Raw genomic sequence first — 20,874 nt, forward strand, 5'->3', positions numbered from 1 at the left:
AGGAGTTCAGAATACTGGAACATTCTAAGTCTGGGCATTCAATTTAGTGCTGTGAGCTGTCTTCTCAGTCTGTGCTTGAGGACAAATCTCAGGAATTGGCAGCAAAAACAAAAATGTATTTCTTTCCTTTTAAGTATGTAGAGTACATATTAAATAACATAAATTGCTATCAGAAAGAACAATAGAGTAACTCATCTCATTAGATCACTACTTAGAAGAGCCAGGCAGATCAATGTCAATCCATCTATTCCTGCATACAACTTCAGAGTATGAGAAAGTTATGAAGGGTCAATATAACTCAATAACCAGTACTGTGAAAGCTCACAAATTTGAGCTGGAATTAGTTTGGAATATTCCAAAACACATTTTCCTCGATGGATCTTTTGATAGTTCTGCTGTACAACTTACAATATGGTAATGATAATCAAAATAGATGTCACAGATACTTGAAAAATGTCTCTTAAGGGTAAAAGAAGAAAAATTAATACATGAGATTGCCATATAAGAGCAAGACCACAGAAGAACAATAAATCTGACACTAGGAAGTTTTGTAGTTTGATTTAAGCAAATTAAGTTTCAATCCTCTAGCAGCTGTTTTTAGACCGTTCAGTTTTGCCTTCTCATGTGTCTCACAGAGATTATTTTGGAGTCTCCCTTGGCTTTCACATCTAACCTTCTCTTTCCCCTCCAGCTCTCTCCCTTCCCACTACTGTGGAAGTAGTGTATCACACAACAGTGTGAAATAAGCAGCTCAAGCTACAAAACCAAGTTCCCCAGAGGAACACAACCCTTGTCCTATCTGCAAACCATAGCTATTATCAGTTTCCTTCATAATATATATAACCAGAAGTTATATCAAATAACCAAAGCAAGTATCAACACTGATTTTCAAGAGCTGCTTAACAAGAAGGAATATTCTAATAGCCTAAAAAGCTTCATAGCAAAGTTTTGTCTTAGTAACTATACACACAAAATAATGGAAAGAGAAGCAAAAGGCTTACTTACAATAATACATTGATACATAAGCACAATTTAAAAATACTTATCTGTTTACCACCTCATATAGCTAATTTGCAGATTACGCATTTCATATCAATAGCAGGATGCTAAATGAAATTAGACAATATAATTAAAAGTTGCAATTTTTTATTTTAAATTTAAGCAGATACAAAGACTGCTTCCATCAAAGGAGGAAATTTATTCCTGTTGTAATTTAGAGTCTTAATTTTTTAAAAAATTACACAGGTTTGTCTGATACCAAGAACTTCATGAGACCATTTGTACAGCACTGATTTGCACTGGTGCTGCATTCTTAAGAATTGGGTGGGGATGGGCAGCCAGAAAACTGAAGGGGAAAAAGAGGGAGGAATCTGGATAAAATTTTGTAGTGAACCATAAATTTTTTCTGTACTTCTGAGTCAAGCTTTTATATATTCCACTGAAGTGACAAAACAATTCAAGAGAAATCAAACTGCAATTTAAAATAATTTCTACAGAGGGAGCCAACCACCCAAGGAACAGGATTTACAAAATGCATTCCAGATCAGCACAGAGTTCTTTCCAACCATTCTCTTTTATTACATTCACATGTTATTCAAACATCCACAGCACATCATCCAAATTCCTGCTCCACAGAATTCCCAAGCATTTAATGAAAGTTAAAAGTGCTTGATTAAGTTACAGAACAGTGTGAATATGCGACAGAATTTGTATTTCCTTTGAGAGAAGGTTGCAACTTAGATCATTCTGAATTACCTTTTATTTATTAAAACCAGCAGTTTAGATGTTTTGATTTGTAGCAATTCTAAAAATATTAGATTTTGTAAAAAAAAAAATCTATTCTGCAATAGAGATTTTTGTCGAAGTTTTAATATAAACCTCTACAGCAGGAAACAGGCCTGTACAATAGTTTGAGCTAAAAAATGAGGATATCTAAAATAAAGATGTGTAAAGATGAGAGTTGGTAAGCTTTTTCGTAAAGCTGGGCACTTCGTTATTACCACAACAGTTTTCCACGTTACTTCATTGTCAAATCAGATTTCATATTGTAATTACATTAGAGTGGTGTAGTATATAAGTGAGGTGTATTATATGAAGTAACTCAACAGCTCTGATAGATGTCTTTGACAGCTTCACACATCACCCAAAATGTACAAATCATCTATATTTTCAGCATATGTTGAGTAGGCTGTCAAAAGATTTAAAGCTTACTATTTCTGATATTTTAGTATCTCTTCCCCCAAAACAATCTTCTACCCTCTTTTTTAGGTTTGGGGGGAATATGGTGGATACAAACCAAAGGTATTTTAGAGATACTACACACCAACAGGACACTAAATCCTAAAAGCAACGTATACATGATTTATTGTAGATGAGCTACACCCTCTAGTGGCACACAATACTGTGGCTCAGTTGTTTCCAGCAGCATTAGACAGACAGTTACACCCCTTTATGAGCCCATCATTCATGTGTCTCTCACTGCATGTTGAGCCATCAGTGAGGCACAGCTTTGCATAGTAAATGGGTTTGGTGTTAAGACCCTTAGCTTTTGCACTTAAGTACTGTGACAGATAGAGAAAAATGCAAGGAAACCCCCCCCAAACTGCAAGGAAACACCACTACAACATTCCCAATCATTAAGAGGTTCAAGGTTCTTTTGCATCCTTTAGCTTTCTAACATACCCAGCTGACTTCTAAACCCCTACTGTACATTTCTCTATTCTTTCCCAAGCATCATACAGGCCCTCTGAAATCCCTACACAGTCCTATTAAGCTTCCAAGATTTCACTCTTCCAATATGCACTTGTATACATCTTGGCTAAGCAAAACAAGAATATACACAAAACCCCAGATGTTATGGCTTATTCAAAACTGCAGCAATCACTCAAATGGCTGTTTCAAGTTTAAATGTCCCTCTCTCCTTTTTTCAGTTTGCTATGAAAAAGTATTCATATAGCAAGCATTCATCTGAGAATGAAAAACCTACATATATTCCTCTCAGCAAACTTGCAGCAGACCAACACATCTGCCCTCCCTTCTGACAGCAACACATCAAACAGCTGACTGAAGAAAAAGGAAGCTTAGATTTATCTCCCTCTGCCTCACTTCATGGCTTTTACGCCTGTAAAAAGATACATTATGAAAGCAGAGGTGACTGTGGTGCACAAAATTGCTGCCACATTCCCTACTTTCTCCTTCAACTAACTTCCAAAAAAAGTTAAGTGTTCCATCATGGCCAAAACTGCTTAAACAAAACAGTTTATAAAATTGTACAACCAGCAGTCAAAGTTGTATTAAAACAAGCCTCCTAAAGCATTGCTTACAGACTCAGTGGTACCACTACACTCTAAACAATACTGTTAAGACTCGCAATTTTAGCCACCTATTCATACATGCCAGTCATACTATCAGGATTTGCTACAGCCCCTACGTTAGTAAAAGAGAATATTACTAAAAACCCAACAACTCTGCTAACAACACTACTCTAGCAGTCAAAACAGACTCTGTATTTGGCATTGGGTGAACAAATTAAGCGTTTTTACTTTAATATCCAGTCAACTTAAAACACATCCCATCACTTGCTGCAGGTAGCTGAAATTTATTCTCCTCAAACTTTTGATGCAGAACCACAGTAAAAAAAAAAAGCTCAGCCTAGGGAACAATGCATGCACACACACAGAGTCTATACTTACTTAATATGACCTTCAGTTAAAGTCCTTCAGTTCAATTCTGACAATTCAAAAATAGGAGCAACAATTGTAAAATGACTACACAAAGGGTCAGAAGAAATACTTCCTTTCTTCTCAGAGTTTATTTATTATTCACAGAAGAGGGAAAACATATGTAATGTTAAGGCCTCACTAACCTTATATCAAAAAGTTTTCCGCCAGCAGTGTCTTGCAGAATGGGATTCTTTTTTATTTCTCCTCAAAGATACAGGACATTGGTTGAGTTAGGGGAGGTGGGAAACATCTCCAGGACATGTATTCAACCATAAATGCATGTTTATCTTTTAAAACGTGTGTACAAATTGAAGAGACTACTGTTTCCCCATCTTTGTTTCTCTTGCTGCAGAATGACAAACTCACCAGTGAAAACAAATATGATTGTTCATCTGATTCACTACAACATTGGCACGCTTGGCTTGGTCATCGGCTAAGATGGTTTGAACTGATGAGCTACGTTTACACAGAAGCAAGCTGAGGTGCCTCCCCACATTGCACTCCCTGGCTGAGCTGCAGAACAGTAACCTACACCCTGAGTGAACTCAGGAGTTTATTGGGGCAGGGTAGATAGATACAGCTGAATTCTGAAAAGAACTGGTATATACACCAACCTTCAACTTTGGTGCTAACAAATGCCTTTAAGATAAAAAGAGTATACATTAATGAACAGACAATCTTAAAAGGTGGATACAGTCAACATGAATTAGAAGCAGGGGAAGGGGGGGAGAAAAAGGTGATCTTTTGAAAATACTTTAGCTCTTAAAATAGAAGTTAAGTATGATGCCATGCCTGTAAATCAACTCCAGTCTGTCTCAGTGGCTGTACTTATCTCTTTAGATAACTAAGATTCAAGGACAACAGGATTAAGCCAAGTCAGGGTGCAGCTGGCCCAATTACCTTTGGAGACAAGGCATTCATTACTAAAGAAAATTTACGTTTTTATGAAGAACAGCTACATAGAGTTGATCTCCAAAAAACCGAAGGGCATCGGACAGAGAAATCATTGTGATTCAGATGGAGAATGCCAAAAGAAGTCTTATTTACTAAGTAAGTCAATACAAAAGCTGCTCATATTTCAAAGACTAGAAGATAAATTATTTTAAGCAGGGGGGCTGGGGCACTAAACAAGGCTATGTAAAAAACTAAATTTCTTTGTATTTGCTTTTAGAAACATTAGGACAGAATCAGGAGAACATCTTAGCTATGAGGGCACTGAACCTAAGAATAACTTTGTAACCAAATCAGCAACAACTAGCCTGGTGGTAAAAACTCTTGCACCATTCCCTAAAATTGGCATTCCTTTAAAATATTAAAGCCTGTCTAAATATCAGAATATTATAGTTAAGTATCTAACAACTCATCTATAAGTTAAATCAGAGAATTTAACATGAAGGGCTGAAAGTGCTCTGAGGTTCAATGCTGTTCAATCTGTTCTGTACTGTACAGTTAATACAGTCTGAGAAGAGCAGCACACAGCATATTAGAAAAGTTCCAAAGGTCTCTCCTGAAACAACACTGACACTGACCTACGAGTTTTTCCCCGGTCAAGTATCCAGAGACATGCAAGGTGGCAAGGTCAATGGCAAAAGCACCTCCAAACTCTTTATAACCAACAGCGTAAAAATCAACTCAGGAGCTACTATCACAATAACAACATAAAGCAAAAGAAAGGCTTCTGCTGCAGCCCATTCATGTAAATAGTTACTTTTTTGAAATTTTCTTTATTTAACTGAAGGTGCTGAACCCTTCATTTGAGAGGTGACTATGTTGTAAAAATGTCAGTAACTAATATGCAATTAAGTAATATACAACACACTTAAAATAAAAAGCTCAAACAGGATTTTAGTATGTTTAAACTACTTCAAATAAAACACCTCACATGAAAATGTTCACTTTAATCACTATCTACTGTGCAAATAAGGCTTGTGTACACAGTACAAGTTGTACTGTCCAAAATACAGACCTTTAATGTCATTCAACTTGTGTTTCAGCCCTCAACGTGGTAGTACTTTTAACATCTAGCTTCTGTCTTAAAATGGTCTAACACATTTAATGGGTTAATTATAATTATGTTGTCCACAAGTGCTCTGCCATTAGAGAGTGTGCTATAAAACCTTATCTACAGATTAAAGGCAACTACTGTTGCCTCTCTTTTGCGTGGAGCTCAAGCAGTTCAATGTCACAAGTACATTACCATGATGTACAAATGTAAGTTAAATGTCTTTTCCCGTGACAGAACACGGAAGTTTTATTTGGCTGCTAACTCAATAACTAAGGCTTTTAGCAAATAATTCTTTTTCCGAAGGGATTACATCTTTGTTCCCATAATACATTTTTACTGTTTGAAATCTATGAACTCATCGAGAAATATCCAAAATTTTAGCATGGAAAAGCCTGACAGCTATAGCTATTCATTTATGAGAAATAGTTACCTCATCTTAAACACAGATAAACTGCTTAAGTCTTTTGGGGATACAATAATGAGAAATAATGCTAGTGTAATAGTGGAGACAGACAATTATGTGCAAGAGATGAAAGTTTAAAATAGGGGGGAAATGATGTTTTTCTTATATCTAAGCATGCAGATGCACGCAAAGGGACTGAATTTCCACTATCGCTATCCTGAAAGGAAGGAATGTGAAAGTAATCCTAAAAATCTGTATCTTACTTGGAAATATGACATTTACTCCACTAGTCATCATGGAGAAGGCAATGAATAAAATTATGTAAGGGCTGTCAAGCACAGCATTTTCTAGTCTTTCATAACAAGTATCCACCTTCAAAAAAAAACCAAAAACAAAACCAAAGAAAACCCCACACACGAAACCCCAGTTACACAATATAGGTTTGAAGGATAGCAAAGACAACATTCACATAGAATGTTTTTCAGGCACCTCATGGAAAACAGTGAGTGCATGAGACAAGAAGAAAAGTGGAGCTTGTGCACTGAGTATAGATCTTTGACCTACAAGTGCAGGAATTAAAAATACCAATAATGAAAGAGACTTATTACTTCACAGAATGAAGAGCTTTAAGAACCAGAGATTTTTTTAAATTAAATTCTGAAATAGGAAGTGTTATAGTATTACCTTTATGTCATCTGTATGCTTACACATACAAGCAAGCAGGAATTATGCAACTGTGCCATCTTTTATTTAGCAGGTACTTTTCTCCCATTTAATGTAATTAACCTTGATTGAACTAATCAGTCATCACAGAAAGCATATCAAACTCCAGTAAGTTCCTTACACTTTCAAAATGTGTATGGTTCAAATGTCAGCAACTTGAAGAATTTCTGTAGCTGTTTTTAAAGTTGTCATTACCAAAAAAACAACACAAAACTCCAAGACTGAACACCACACACTCCCCACAAAAAAAAAAAGAGGAAAAAAAAAAAAGAGAGCCCAAAACACAAAGGTACCAAAACTAGGAATACAAACTCAAAATCCCTCTTCCCTTTACCTAGACAACATGTAGACAATACTTACCTGTCTTTCTACTTTGCATTTTCCAAATACATGCAGACATCCTCATTCACAGTACCCAGTATTTGCTTTCAACTGAACTGTAGAGCTTTTCTATTTTAGTACATAGTGTGTCAAAAATAATTGGTAAAAAAAAAAAAGAAGGCTATTTTGCCTGAATATGGAAGACTATCTAAAATCAGAATCAACTTGAACTTCAAGCTTCTTTTGGTTTGGGCACATGTTTAATGAAAGAGAAAAATGACTGAATATGCTGTTATAGCAATGTCTGATTAAGCTTGCTATAGCTACCTCTTCCACAAGACAATAGAATGACCTATTCAACAACAGATCATAATTTTTGCACAGGAACAAGAGGGGGTTTTGCTACAAAGTAAGATATATCTAAATCAACCGAAATTTCAACATAGCTGCCAGGGCACTGGTGACTTTAAGCTATGTTCCACACCACAGCCCAACTGAATTGGATGGGAATTTGTGGGAATGGCCATGATGCGTGTTATGAGGAGGCAAATGAAAACAGTGAGTCAACACTGACCCAGGAAAAAAACCCCAACAAACCTTACTTTAAATTTCTGCCAGATATAAACACACACTTATAGAAAGGCAGGTAAGTAGCTGTTAGTGTAACCACTGTCATACATAAAAGCATCAACTAGGATGAACACAGACATTTAAATTACATGTGTACCAACTGCAGTTAAAAGAATTTTTAAAACAAATTCATGAAAAAATATTGTTCCAAAAAAGATTTTTAAAAAGTTTTCAGACAAGTTCTGTTTTTTACAGCAGACAATATTGAAGAGCAAAAGCTATCAATACACAATTTTTTTTGCTTCAGGTCTTTAAGAAGATACATATACACAGAAAAATATATATATGTAACATGCATGTAAATCACAATAAAAGAGCTTACAGTTCTTTGTGCTTATCCTCTGCCAGAATCTGGTCATTTGGCTTCAGTCCATACCTTGGAAAAAAAAAAACAAAAATCCAAAAAGGAATTACTCCTTTGAGAATATAGGCATAAAATGTAGTTTTATAGTTTGAAATTGGTAAATTAGTAAACTATACAATATCATTGATTTGGGTACCTCAGGTATTGTAAAGACAGCAGCAAAGGTTTCTAAAAAATGTTTATTAAAGTAAACTTAACATCATACAAAACTTTTGCTTTATATATAACTTAACGTTATATCAGATACTTTGGCTTGCTATATATCCAAAATCATTACATTTCATAAGATAAATTGTACATTGATCCTATAATTTGAATCCTATAATTTGAATCTGACAAAAGACAACAGTGAGGTATATAGACAATGTGAACACCAAAACAGGCTTAGTACTTCCTTCTGTACCAAATAAAACAATAATCAATAACAAAAACACTCTATAGAAAAAAAAATACTTTAACAGGCTATTTAAGAAAATTTCTGCAGTCCATATAGGCAATATCTGATCCAAGTGAAAGGTTGAGAGAAAGAAACTTTCATTGCTAGCTTAACCAAACAGGCAGTTAGACAGAATAGGTTGCCTACACTGTCTGAATCAGAGGTAAGAAGAAACCCAATTCTAGCCCAGCACAGGCTACCACTAATCATGCTGCAGCTGCACTGTCACTCACTTTGATCTCACTTTTGTTCTGCCTTAGAGCAAAGTCTTTTGCTATCTCAAAATATTCCACAAATATAACTGCTGAGGTTTTCTGCGGGATTCAGTCAGGGCTTTTTGGTTGTGTGGCTTGTGAGAAAGCCATACATAGTGTAAGCTAGAATTCCAGTGTACATTGGATAATTCTGCAAACAGCTAGCTGTTCACGCTGCAAAAGGCAGAAGGTTCCCACTGTCCTTTCACCTTCTGTTTTTGCTCCTTGCTCCAGTCAACTGCAGAACCATAAATCAGTCCTCCTGAGGAAAGATTCTGGTCACCAACCAACTACAATCAAGCTACCTTGCAAATTGACTTTTATTTCAAATAAACAGATAGAAAAAAGTGATGTTCTCTATTCCTTACAGCATTTTCTGCTGGTACTCTCCAAAATTTGTCTTTTCAGCAGCATCCATTTAAAATGCAAGCATCAACCCCAAACACATTCTCAAGCTCACTAGTGCTGCATTCCAACATAGAAAACACCGACTGACCCATTTTTCTTGTTTACATATGCAGAGCCTGCCTTAGGTTATCTCCCATAGTATCACACTGACTTGTATCCATTTTTTCACTTTGCTGCTCACTCCTTCACGAAGTTACTTCTAATTAGGATGTAGTGGGGTCCATCCACATCCTTCTAAACGCGGGATTTACATTTGACTCAGACCAAAGCAGACTATACTGTAACACACTGTTAAATAGCAAATTCATCTTCTCTGATTGCAAAGTCTTCTTTATAGTCTTCTTCCCATCAGTCTTGATGCCACAAGTTTTAACTGTTTTGATCTTACATTTGCTTCCAAATCAATGTTTTCTGTAGTGAACAGTATCGGGCTCTTGTTCCTTAATGAAAAAGGGTCTAGCCCAATACCAGTCTCTTCAGAATGCTGCTACACCTCCCTGATACCACTGTTTGTCAAGTCTTAATAAGCATTTTAATCATAGCAAATGCTTATGTATCAGAGAAAAAAGAAAGAAATTTTAAAGGGAACATCCTTCAGAAGTGAAAGAATGCTACCTCTTCCTATGCACCATGCAATCTTACTTAAAATAAAATCAGGTCATTTGTTAAGAGGATCTGCCTGTCATACACCCTATCTACACACTTGGCTAATATGCAACCCATTTGGTAAAGGGAAATAATTTTGCCCATTAGGAAATATACCCACATAAAAAGTCACAAGCATATTTCACTAGAAATAATACTGCATGCTTTTCCTATGACCAGAAATCAGGCTACTTCAGTTAGAATTGAATACAATTTTATATATACTTGAGCTTTTTAACTCTTCCAGACTCTTTTTCTTTCACTTAAAAAAAACAACAAAGCAACACAATTTAACCCTACGTTATTTAAGCAAAAAAAACCCATACAGATAAACCCCTTCAGTACTTAGACTAGTAAGTCAGTTACAACAGAAGCCGTGTAACATAATGGGAATGTTGTTCAACAGATGTGTGATTTTTGTCTGGGCTACTTTACTGACATACCACAGACAGGGATGTGGGAATGACACAGTTGCTACCCCTGAGTTTTGCAGAATGGTTCCTTTAGTGAACCTTAGCTTACCTAACTTTTTTTCACCACCACCCCCTTCTTTCACCACAAAAATGGCATTTTTCAAATATTTTTCTTTGTTTTGACAGCAGCTTGTCAAAGACAATTTCTCACAGAGACGTGCTTGCAGAGTTCAAACTTTTATTAGTACTTTCTGCATTAACACCGGGTGCATATTATATTTCATACACAGCTGCTGAAGCATTTAATAAATTTAAAACTGCAACCAGCACAGTGAACAGCTTATATAATATTTCCCAACACGTGTTTCATAGCAAGATTTATAAGCACCAGTTGGCTCTTCCTAACTGAAAAAAGTTAGATTTCAGAGAATTTATCTAAAGAAATTTAGGAATCAAGGATACTAAATGCAACATTCAAGCTAAAGAAAATGCAGTTGAAGAAAAAAAAAGATGGCTTTATATGGCCCTATTTAAGCAACCAGCACACATATAAATTTACACACCTGGTATTGAACTACTAAGTAGAAGGGAGCCAAATATGCTATGGAAGGAGGCAAAGGAACTGAAGGGACCACAACACCACTTTTTTCTATTTTCTGCACTATGATTCAAAGTTCAACACATCCTAGCATGTTAAATAATAATTATTCTTTTCAACTATCCAGTACCAAACTGTGATACACTTTCAAAATGTTAGTCTCTTCATCAGCATTTAAGATCCCATTTTTAAAAAAGGACCTAAAATAAAAATACGCAAAGGTCTACAGCAAGGTAGGTAGGTAAGTGTCAAAAGAAACCATAGTACATTTCAAAAATGATACATTTAAACACTTCGATATGTCCTTCACAGACAATTTACTAGTTGAGTAGCCAAAGTTCCAGCCACCCCTTCAAAATGGTAGCTGCACATAATCATGAAGATGAATAGAAAAAGCAGCCCAACTGCAGCAATTATCACACTGCACAGCTGCATGTTTCCACCAAACTGGTGCAGCTGCCTGCCCAGATACAGACGCCCCATCCTCTGAGCACTGCAGCTAATGGCTTCTGACAGTCCAATAGGCTGATTGGACCTCGGATAAAACTTCCCACTTTTGGAGGACAGTAGCTCTCTCCCCAAACTTGGTTCCTTATGGCATTTCTTAAGCCACAACATCCTTGATCTAACCTCTAGATGTCAACATATCATAGTCACTCCAAAACGTACTCTGATCAATACTCAGGTGACCTAGCTGCAGATAATGATCTCTATTAGCTCCTATCAACCATCCTCTAATTGCTGTTTCAGTGAGAAGTCTCACACTGCTTTACATTACTATATTCAGTGTTGAGATAATGAGATAATTTTTTTAAGCAGTATTATTTCCAACCTGATTACAAAAAGGCGTGTTGAGGCATTCAACCTACTAGGGCAAATGAGAAAGCTAATTTCCCTGTGTTCCATCAAGACACAGAAGCCCAACTCATATTCACGCTCTGGAAAACGTCCTTTAGCTACAGTGGACATAGTGATTCAAAGTGTCGAATTGCCTGCTGAGCAGAATAATTTGAATGCCTCCTATTGGTCTCCAGCTCCATAGCTTCAGAAAAGTAACAAACCAGGAATATATTTAAAGAGAAAAATCTTGAAATATGAATTGTAACTATCGAGGATGCTTTTTTCAACTTCACAAGACAAAGCTTTTCTGCACGTCTCAGGCATTTTTCTTTACTGTAACCAATAACTCTACCAGAACATGGATCTGAACTTTGTGTTTTCTTCTTTCCTAATTGTTAATGCTTCCAGAATCAAGTTTTATGTACATGCAGATACATATAAATTTAGTCCCCTAAAACATTAACTATAAATTCAGAACCACATTAATTTTAAATATTGTCCCTTTCCACAAGCCTGAAAACAAAGCAGTACAGACCCAGACTAAAAGATTATTACAGGCATTCAGATACTATACAGATCCAGAATGGTGTAAGGAAATTTGGCTGTACATACAGCTAAACATACTGTCCTAAATATACTCTTACAAAAAAAATGCCAAGGCCACTTGGAAGACTTTCACTGTGTCTAACAGCTAGAGATACAACTCTGGCAGCACGTTCTACAGTGCTACAAGAGGAAAAAAAAAAAAAAAAAAAAGAGGCAGCAAGGCAGCATGCTCTTCCCTCTTCTTCCCTTGCATGTACATGACTTCTCTAGCACTCACCTACAAGTTCAACTCAATTTCAGTTTTTGCAGAAATGTAACATTTGTATCAGATGTCAACTTTTCATTTTTAAAGCATACTAGAACCTGTCAGTTCAGCAGGCTCTTATGCAATGCATTTTAAAGATCTTTCTGAAATGATAATCCTATGACTCAACACTCTTATTTCCCCGGCTCTTAATATGAGGTTATGAAAATTAATGTATTTGGGCTCTAGTCAGCATTTTTACAATAATGTTCTTAATGTAACAAACAGCCACAAGGCATGGTGCCCTGCACACAGCATCCAATTTTTCAAAGCCTCAACCAAAATAAGAAGAAAACACGGCCTGCTGTGTACTGGTGGAAAACTCCGGATGAATATCAAGTTCAGATCTGCTCTACAAACAGGAGTTTCTTGAAAAGCTGGTAAAACACACCTGTCCTGAGGCACAAAATAAAAGATGATGAACAAACAAGTTTTAAAAGTAGCAATAGATTTCATGGCTTCAAAATTATTTCACCTTTCAAAATTCCTTGAATCCATCAAAAACTTATATAGAAAGAATAGCTAAAAATTGCAGACATAAAACAAAAAATTAGCACAGATATATATACACTGCTGCTTGGGCCGGAAAGGGCAGACTACCCAGAAACAAAGTGGTACACAAAACTGTATACATAACAGAGTAATATTTTCAGAAATATTTTAAAGCATACTTGTGAAGGAACTAGACACTAGTTCCTCCCACCACATGGGTGGGGTTTTTTTTCCATTAACCATCAGTGTAAGTAGTCAGCATTTAAAAAGAAATATTAAAACTATTTCAGAATACAAAGTTGTGATAGTAAGGTGCCCTAGGAAGCTCCGAACATCTATCTGTGCAGACATTCCTCTGCCTTGTTTCATGTACAAATAAATAGGATTTTTTGCCACAGTATGTAGCTCTAACTTGTTCTCCTTTAAATGCACTTAGGCATTGCTATTCCATCAGCACATTCTCCTTGACATGTCTTGCTGCAGCTATTGTTTTAAGTATTTCTCAGATCAATTAAAAATGGAAGATACAAAAGGATGGATTTCCAATGTATTCTTTAAACTTCACAGACGAGTCATCAAAATAGAACAGAAGACAATTTCTGTCAGGTATTTAAAGCATGTTGGTTGTATTAACTGGATAAGACAAGTAGAATTTATTCTATAAAAGGCTATGCATCATCAATAAAAGACAAGACCTTTTAAGACAAAACTCTGCAGAAGCACTTAATAAATTTTCAGCAAAGCCATTTAAGAAACCTTAAGGACTTCAGTATAGTCTTCTTCTATTTCAGATTAATCTAAAGAAGTTTCCATAAGAATGAGTCAGCAATTATGTTGCTTCAGCTTTCAAATGATGTTAAGGCTACTTTCACTGTTCTAAAAAAAGAAATGCAATCATTTTTCTATTGTTTTTTCCTCAATTATTAATCTTGTAAAAACTAGGACAACCAGCCTGTGGGATACTGGTGCTCACATGTCCTTTCTCAGACTACTGACTGCTTCCTACCAAACACAGTTAACGCATCCCACAAGATCTTTCAGGTCAGAAACACAGCCATGCGTGAACCTGCTACAACAGTGCATCTTCATAAGCATTTACAGATCAATGCACACAGCAAGCCCAACAGAAGCTCCCAAAATATTTCTAACATCAGATTTATGGGTGGTAAGTATATAAGGTCAGCCTGTTTCTCAACTTCCATCTGCAATTTATGAGACATAATGAGTAATGCTGCCAGAACTGCTATATTCATTTCTTCTGACTCCATCTATACAGAGATCAAAAGGCAGTAAGTGAACCACTTTTCCTACAGTAGTAAAATACTACTTAAAACAAGACAGTATTTCTGCATTTTTGATAGGGCTACAGTTGCTTAGAAACATCAGTTAAGTCTAATGTAGCCTTATGCTTCTGATTAGCATAGTAATCTTTTCCACGTACACAAATATGGAGTGTAAGTACCATGACTTGTATTTGTTTGGATCGTTACTTTAAAGTTGCTAAGCCAGATTCCAGGGGCAGTGCATTTTCTGAATCAAGATGAAAAGAAAAAAACCACAACCCAGGCCACACCTTATGCATAAATTCAGCAGCCAAATTTATCATGGACCAGATGCAACCAGCTAAACCAAAATTAAAGGTTTGTGTACTGGCACCTACATACATCCTAGACTAAATATTTGGAATAAGAAATCTTTTTTTCATCCCCATTAAAAAAAAAAAAAAGAAATCCAAACATTAAAGGGCTTTGATTCATATCCTGAACATCTCAGTCTCTTGTCTGACTTCCATTGGTTTCATTCTGCCAGTTAAATGCACTTGCTTTTTCTGTCAAGTCCTCTGTTGCTTTGCTATAGCCTGCCAGCTTCACTATCTGAAAGGCACCACACTTCACATGTCCACAGAATTTTCTCCTATTCCATAACAGGACAGCTGGTCCCACCTAACCTTTTCACATTCTTTCTTGGCCTCAAATTAACAGCAAAACAGGGATCCCCCCTACATTAACTTCTGGTTTTAATGACAGCTGATCATCATTCACTGTTACTCTAGAATGACCTTGTACAGGTCAGTCAATTTTTAGAAAAATCTCTTACTGAGTAAATACCGCTTTGTTGCCAAATACAAAATGCAAGTCCAGAATCTGTTACTTAAAAAATATTAAAGAGGGGTTGTATGATAGCAGTACAATGCCAAAGAAAACTTGCTTCTAGAAAAAAAAAAAATTCAATAGTTCACTTATGCCAACAAAAGAAAAATCTCCCCAAAAGCCTTTTCAAACATTCCTTTAGTAAAATATTAGGGCTGAGATAATGTACATCTCAGATTGACTTCAGCATGGATCAGTGTGAGACCCAACACTAAGCCATTCATTCATGAGCCATCTAGAGTTAAGTACAGTAGCTACTGATGAAATCCACAGATGACAGAAGACTAGCAAGAGTATATAGCGACAATGGAATATTCTAGCTGAGAATAAGATGAACACTTTCAAACACAGGAACTTCAAAAAATAGACAGATGCAGAGCCAAGTAGGTAAATAAAAAGAATACAACCACGGGCAGGGATAAAGACAACCCACAAAGTATACTTGAAGAGGAGTGAAACCAGGTGTCTACATGCAGCTAACTCAACCTGAGCTCCTAACATGTCAAACATTGAAGATGTCAGTGAACTACCTTAATCTAGAAATACCAAAGAGCAAACAAACCAACCAAAAATGAACAAACAGCCCCCCCCAAGAGTCTCACTAATTATTTAATTCCTTGGCATTTATAAACAGAAAAACACGTAGCTTGGTAAGAAATGTGGGTAGGAGTAACTATCAGGAATAGGAAGGAGATATGAAAAAATAGCAATAGAAAGCGAAGACTGTCGAAAGTTAATTACTTTAGTTATCAATGACAAGGAATCAAGTCCAGCAGGGAAAAGAGCATGTAGCATTGTCCCGGCAGAGACTTACACTGCTTAACACAACAAAAGCATCTGCTTAAGGAAAAGTTTAAGTCTGACAACCCACGTGTCTTGACTTCGTTTATAAGAGAATTCCAGCCTTTAAACACTACTACTGGGATAGAAATGGAGGGCTGAGAGAATCTCGGAGAATCCATGGAGGAATTTGTGGTGTCTTCATTTTTACCCAGTTCCTGTATACTAGTAAACTGAAGTCTTATATGGCTGCATCACTTCCATTTTTCAGAAAAAAAAAAAAAAAAACCCTTGCAATTTCTGTGTGAAAGGGGTCCCAAAAATATTAGCAAAAAGATTTTTTTGTTACCACAATTTTGTTATTAAAATGAAAAATGCATTTAAACTTCAATACAGAATTAACCTAAAATTCCACTGCTGAAATCTAAAAGACAAAAAAGAAATGCAGCTATTGATGTAATAAATTAGAAACGTTTTATTTCCACAATTTCTTGCACATGGAAGATCACTAAATATAATCACTAGGTATAGCTTTTCAGTGAAATAAGACTCCCCACTGACAATACGGTTAGAAATCAGGACTTTAATCAGCTATTAATATTGTAAGACAGATTTAAAGGGCTTTTGAAATTGAAGTCAAAACAATAATAGGTTTAAATGATTAAAAGAGATTAAGAAAGCCAGGAAAGTTCAAAGCCTGTTAATCACCAGACTGCAGAAAACTATGATCATTTAATAGGGCCAGCCCTATCACTCTAGACTTAAGCATGTAGCAGTCAAAACAGTTTTCTTAACTATCAACTAGTAGATGTCTAATTTTTTTTAGATTAAACACTCAGGCAGGCAGTTAAAGGAAAACGTTTTTTCAGTAATATTTTTTGAAATATCTGACTGCAAGCACCTTTTACAGCTGTACACTGTACAGGTGTTTTTAAAAATTGTTGCTCTGAATTCTGTATTTATTACACTAGTAGAAATATACTTCTTTGACCTTTAGTAACTTCATCAAGGAATAAAATATTAATTCAATTTGTGCAGACTTACAGGCAGTTCTGCTAATAGACTGAACTCCAACATTCTTTTAAAATTCCTTTGAGCCTTCAATATTTAAATAATTTCTTTAGTCATACCAGCCATTTTGCACTGTTTCTGTTCTGAAATCATAACCTAACCTTTATATATAAACATTGGTTTGTAGTTTAATTCATTTTGGTTATAAACACAAACCAGCTTTCACAGTCTTGCATTAAAGTTTCATTTGCCTAAAAATATGAAATTTTATCAAAAAAAACCAAAACACAACAACCCAAAAGTAACATGTACGTAATCCAAACAGTAATAAACTGAAAGGTTCCTGTTCTCTTCCTAGATGTTATTATCACTTTAAAATTCATTGTTTGTACGAACTTGTACCAGTTCTATGCAGATCCTGTCAGCACCAGTACTGGAAATACCAAAAAACTTTGCTGTTGCATAAGGAGCTCTGCTTTGATACGTAAATTGTAACATAGTATCATTCAGGGAAGGCAGAGTAGTGTGGTTGTGCACCTGACCCTGAGATTCTCCTGCCTAGATTTATTGATAATTTAAATTATTTCTTCTAAATAAAGACTCTGTATGCCATATAGAAATAGCACTGCCAGCTACTGAGCTGAGTTTCTTCGTGCTTGGAATTTAATCCATCATTTCTCCTAAGGAGAAGGCAGACTTGTAAAGCAATGTGCTTTCAGTGTCAGGATGAATCACAGGATCACAGGTTGGAAAAGACCTTTGAGATCATCCAGTCCAACCGTACCTGTCCTCTACTGAACCATATCCCTAAGCACCTCATCTACCCATCTTTTAAATACATTCAGGGATGGTGACTCAATCAACTCCCTGGGTAGCCTGTTTCTGTGTTCGATAACACTTTTGGTGAAGAATTTTTTCCTAATGTCTGATCTGAATCTTCCCTGGTGCAGCTTGAGGCCATTCCCCCTCATCTTATCACCTGGGCGAAGAGATCAACACCCACCTCTCTACAGCCTCATTTCAGGTAATTGTAGGCAGTGATAAGGTCTCCCCTCAGCCTCATCTTCTCCAGGTTAAACAACCCCAGTTCCCTCAGCCGCTCCTCCTAAGATTTGCTCTCCAGCTCCTCCACCAGCCTCTTCCCTGGGCACACTTCAGGGCCTCCATGTCTTTCTTGTAGTGAGAGGCCCAAAACTGAACACAGTACTTGAGGTGCAGCTTCAACAGTGCTGAGTACAGGGGCACAATCACTTCCCTAGACCTGCTAGCCATGCTGTCTCTGACACAAGCCAAGATGCCATTGGCCTTCTTGGCTACCTGGGCACACTGCTGGCTCATATTCAGTCTGCAGCAAACCAACACCCCCAGTTCCTTATCAGCCAGGCAGCTTTCTAGCCAGTCTTCCCCAAGCCTGTAGCACTGCGCAGGGTTGTTATGTCCCATATGCAGGACTCTGCACTTGGCCTTGTTAAACTTCATCCCATTGGTCTCAGCCCATCAATCCAGCCTGTTCAGATTCCTTTGAAGAGCCTCCCTACCCCTCAAGCAGACCGACTCTTCCTCCCAGCTTAGTATTGTCCACAAACTTACTGATGGGACATTTGATCCCTTCATCCGGGTCATTGATAAAGATATCTGGACTGGACCCAGGACTGAGCCCTGGGGAACATCACTTGTGATCAGCCTTCAACTGCATTTAGCTTCATTTACCACAACTCTTTGGGCCCAGCCATCCAGCCAGTTTTTTACCCAGCAGAGGGTATACCTGTCCAGGCCAGTGGTAGCCAGTTTCTCAAGCAAAATGCTGTAAGAAACTGTGGCAAGTCTACTTCAGACAAAGGCAGTAACATTACACTGTTGCAAACAGCTCTACCAACATGCAATACATTTCATAACTGAATTACAAATTTGTCCCCATACTAGATCTGTTCTGTCTCTGCCTCTAAAAAAAAAAAAAAAAAAGAAAACTTAATTTCTAAAATACAATTATCTCAATATCTCTAGTACAAGGAAATAAATGCCACATCAATAAAAATCAATTAAGAGACAGCCAGAGACAATTATTCTCCAGTGAAGAATTCATAAGCCATAAAGTCAACCTAGAACACTACTTTCAAGCAATAAAAAAGGAGGATATTGGGAGTGCTGAGGCTATATTGAGTCTTAATTGATGTTAAATACTACATAGTCTTAAAAAATGCTAAGAATTGACCCTTTCATCACTCATAGGGACCCAGAGAAAGAGACTGGTCTATCATATTTAATGTTCCATTCAGAAATCTTAAGGAAACTGAGTATTACATAATACTCAAATTTATTTATTTAAAAAACATTAAGATGTATTCCATTTTCCTTTTACACAACTTTATGGATGTATTTCTGACAGGCTAGGCAAAAGTATCAATTCCATACTATTACTGCAACATAAATGAATCTTCATGCTGCCTAAAAGCCAAATCTCTTCCATCTGGCTCTGCATCTGAGCACTTGTTACAGGGCAGTTCAGCTCACAGAGATTTGTCAGGGAGTTCATGTGCCTTAATTTGCCTTCTCTAAAAATTACTTTTAACACTAACTAGAGCGAACAGGAAGCTACAGAGAAGTGTTGCAGCTACTGTGACTCTCAGCCACGGTTAAAGGCATTAGGTTAATTGAGAAAAGCAGCATGTGGAAAGTGGCAGAGGTAGTTTCTTTACTATACAGAAGATTTAATATCATCCTAAAAAATTAAGGAGTGATACTAAGGTGGAAATTTAGGGAACAGCTCTTGAGAAATAAACTCCTTGCTCTGCTACCATTAGATGATGAGACAGGCATAAGGAGAATAGCAATTACTGCTTCTGGGAAAAACTGTTCCTCCCTTTTGCCTCTAGCTGTGGCCACTGGTTTGCATCTTAACCCTTTACCCAGAGTGGTAGTTGCAACATCAAGCCCAGACATCCACGGATGTGGCAGAGGAAAAAGGGACTGAGGTATTTGGACAGTTCCTGCCCAAAAGAGCTCCCTGCTTTGGCTGAGTAACAGTTTTGTCCCAGGGCTGACTGTAGAAAAAGGTGTTTTAAGCATGTCTGATTTTGTGAGTAAGCAAAAATTCAAACTATCCTATTTTGTAAAGCTTATGGTATTATTTTTTTACCCCGGTTTACACATAAAACTTGAAATAACCCTAACTTTTGAAAGCATGTCAGCTGTACCTTAAATGTTCTTAGCTAAAGCAAGAATTTGTAGTTGATGCTTTCAAAACAATAAAAAGCTAGCAATTTACTGATCTAAATTAATTTGGTATTTGAATGGTGGAAAATACTGATACAACCCTAGAGTTTGCCTGAGCTCGTACATGCTAACCATGTCCCTAGCACAAAAGCTGCTAAAGAGAGAAGTCAGAGATTTTGAACAGGCTAAATTTTGCAAATGTGGCAAGATTAGCTTGCTTTGCTTTTCTTTAAGATAACTAATTCCCAGCCCACGATTCTCCAAAATGTGATTTCCAATAACTCCAAGCTTGTGAAATTGCAATCTAGATTAAAAATACTACAGACATTGAAACTGAAACAACATCTAATCAAGATACAAATTCAAACATTTATGCAGACCAACTAACTGCTACATTCTGTTGAGTATTTTAGCTGTTATTTAGTACTAGTGTACATAATGTCACAAGCACAATTTAAAACCAAAATAGCTTCAGTGAAATACACTGGAACACACTGATGCGAAAATGAAGTTGCAGCAATCAGATTCAGGGGAAAGCCTTCAATCTCTCTTCCAAACAGCAGCTCTACAAAAAATGTTTCCAAGAGACACAAGAGATTCACTGGGATTGAAACAT

The 20,874-nt window shown here is 36.7% G+C and overlaps 1 protein-coding gene across 2 annotated transcripts in view; it reads right to left on the bottom strand.

The window, feature by feature from the left end:
• Positions 1–20,874, bottom strand: part of ADK (adenosine kinase) — a 286,337-nt gene that overhangs the window by 242,423 nt on the left and 23,040 nt on the right. For both annotated transcript variants that reach the window (XM_084265348.1, XM_084265349.1), the window contains exon 3: positions 8,127–8,180. In XM_084265348.1, the coding sequence (XP_084121474.1) occupies positions 8,127–8,180 (54 nt within the window). The remainder of the gene's footprint in view (positions 1–8,126; positions 8,181–20,874) is intronic.

The sequence above is a fragment of the Gallinula chloropus genome, assembly GCF_964237585.1.
Source record: "Gallinula chloropus genome assembly, chromosome: 5".
Taxonomy (NCBI): domain Eukaryota; kingdom Metazoa; phylum Chordata; class Aves; order Gruiformes; family Rallidae; genus Gallinula; species Gallinula chloropus.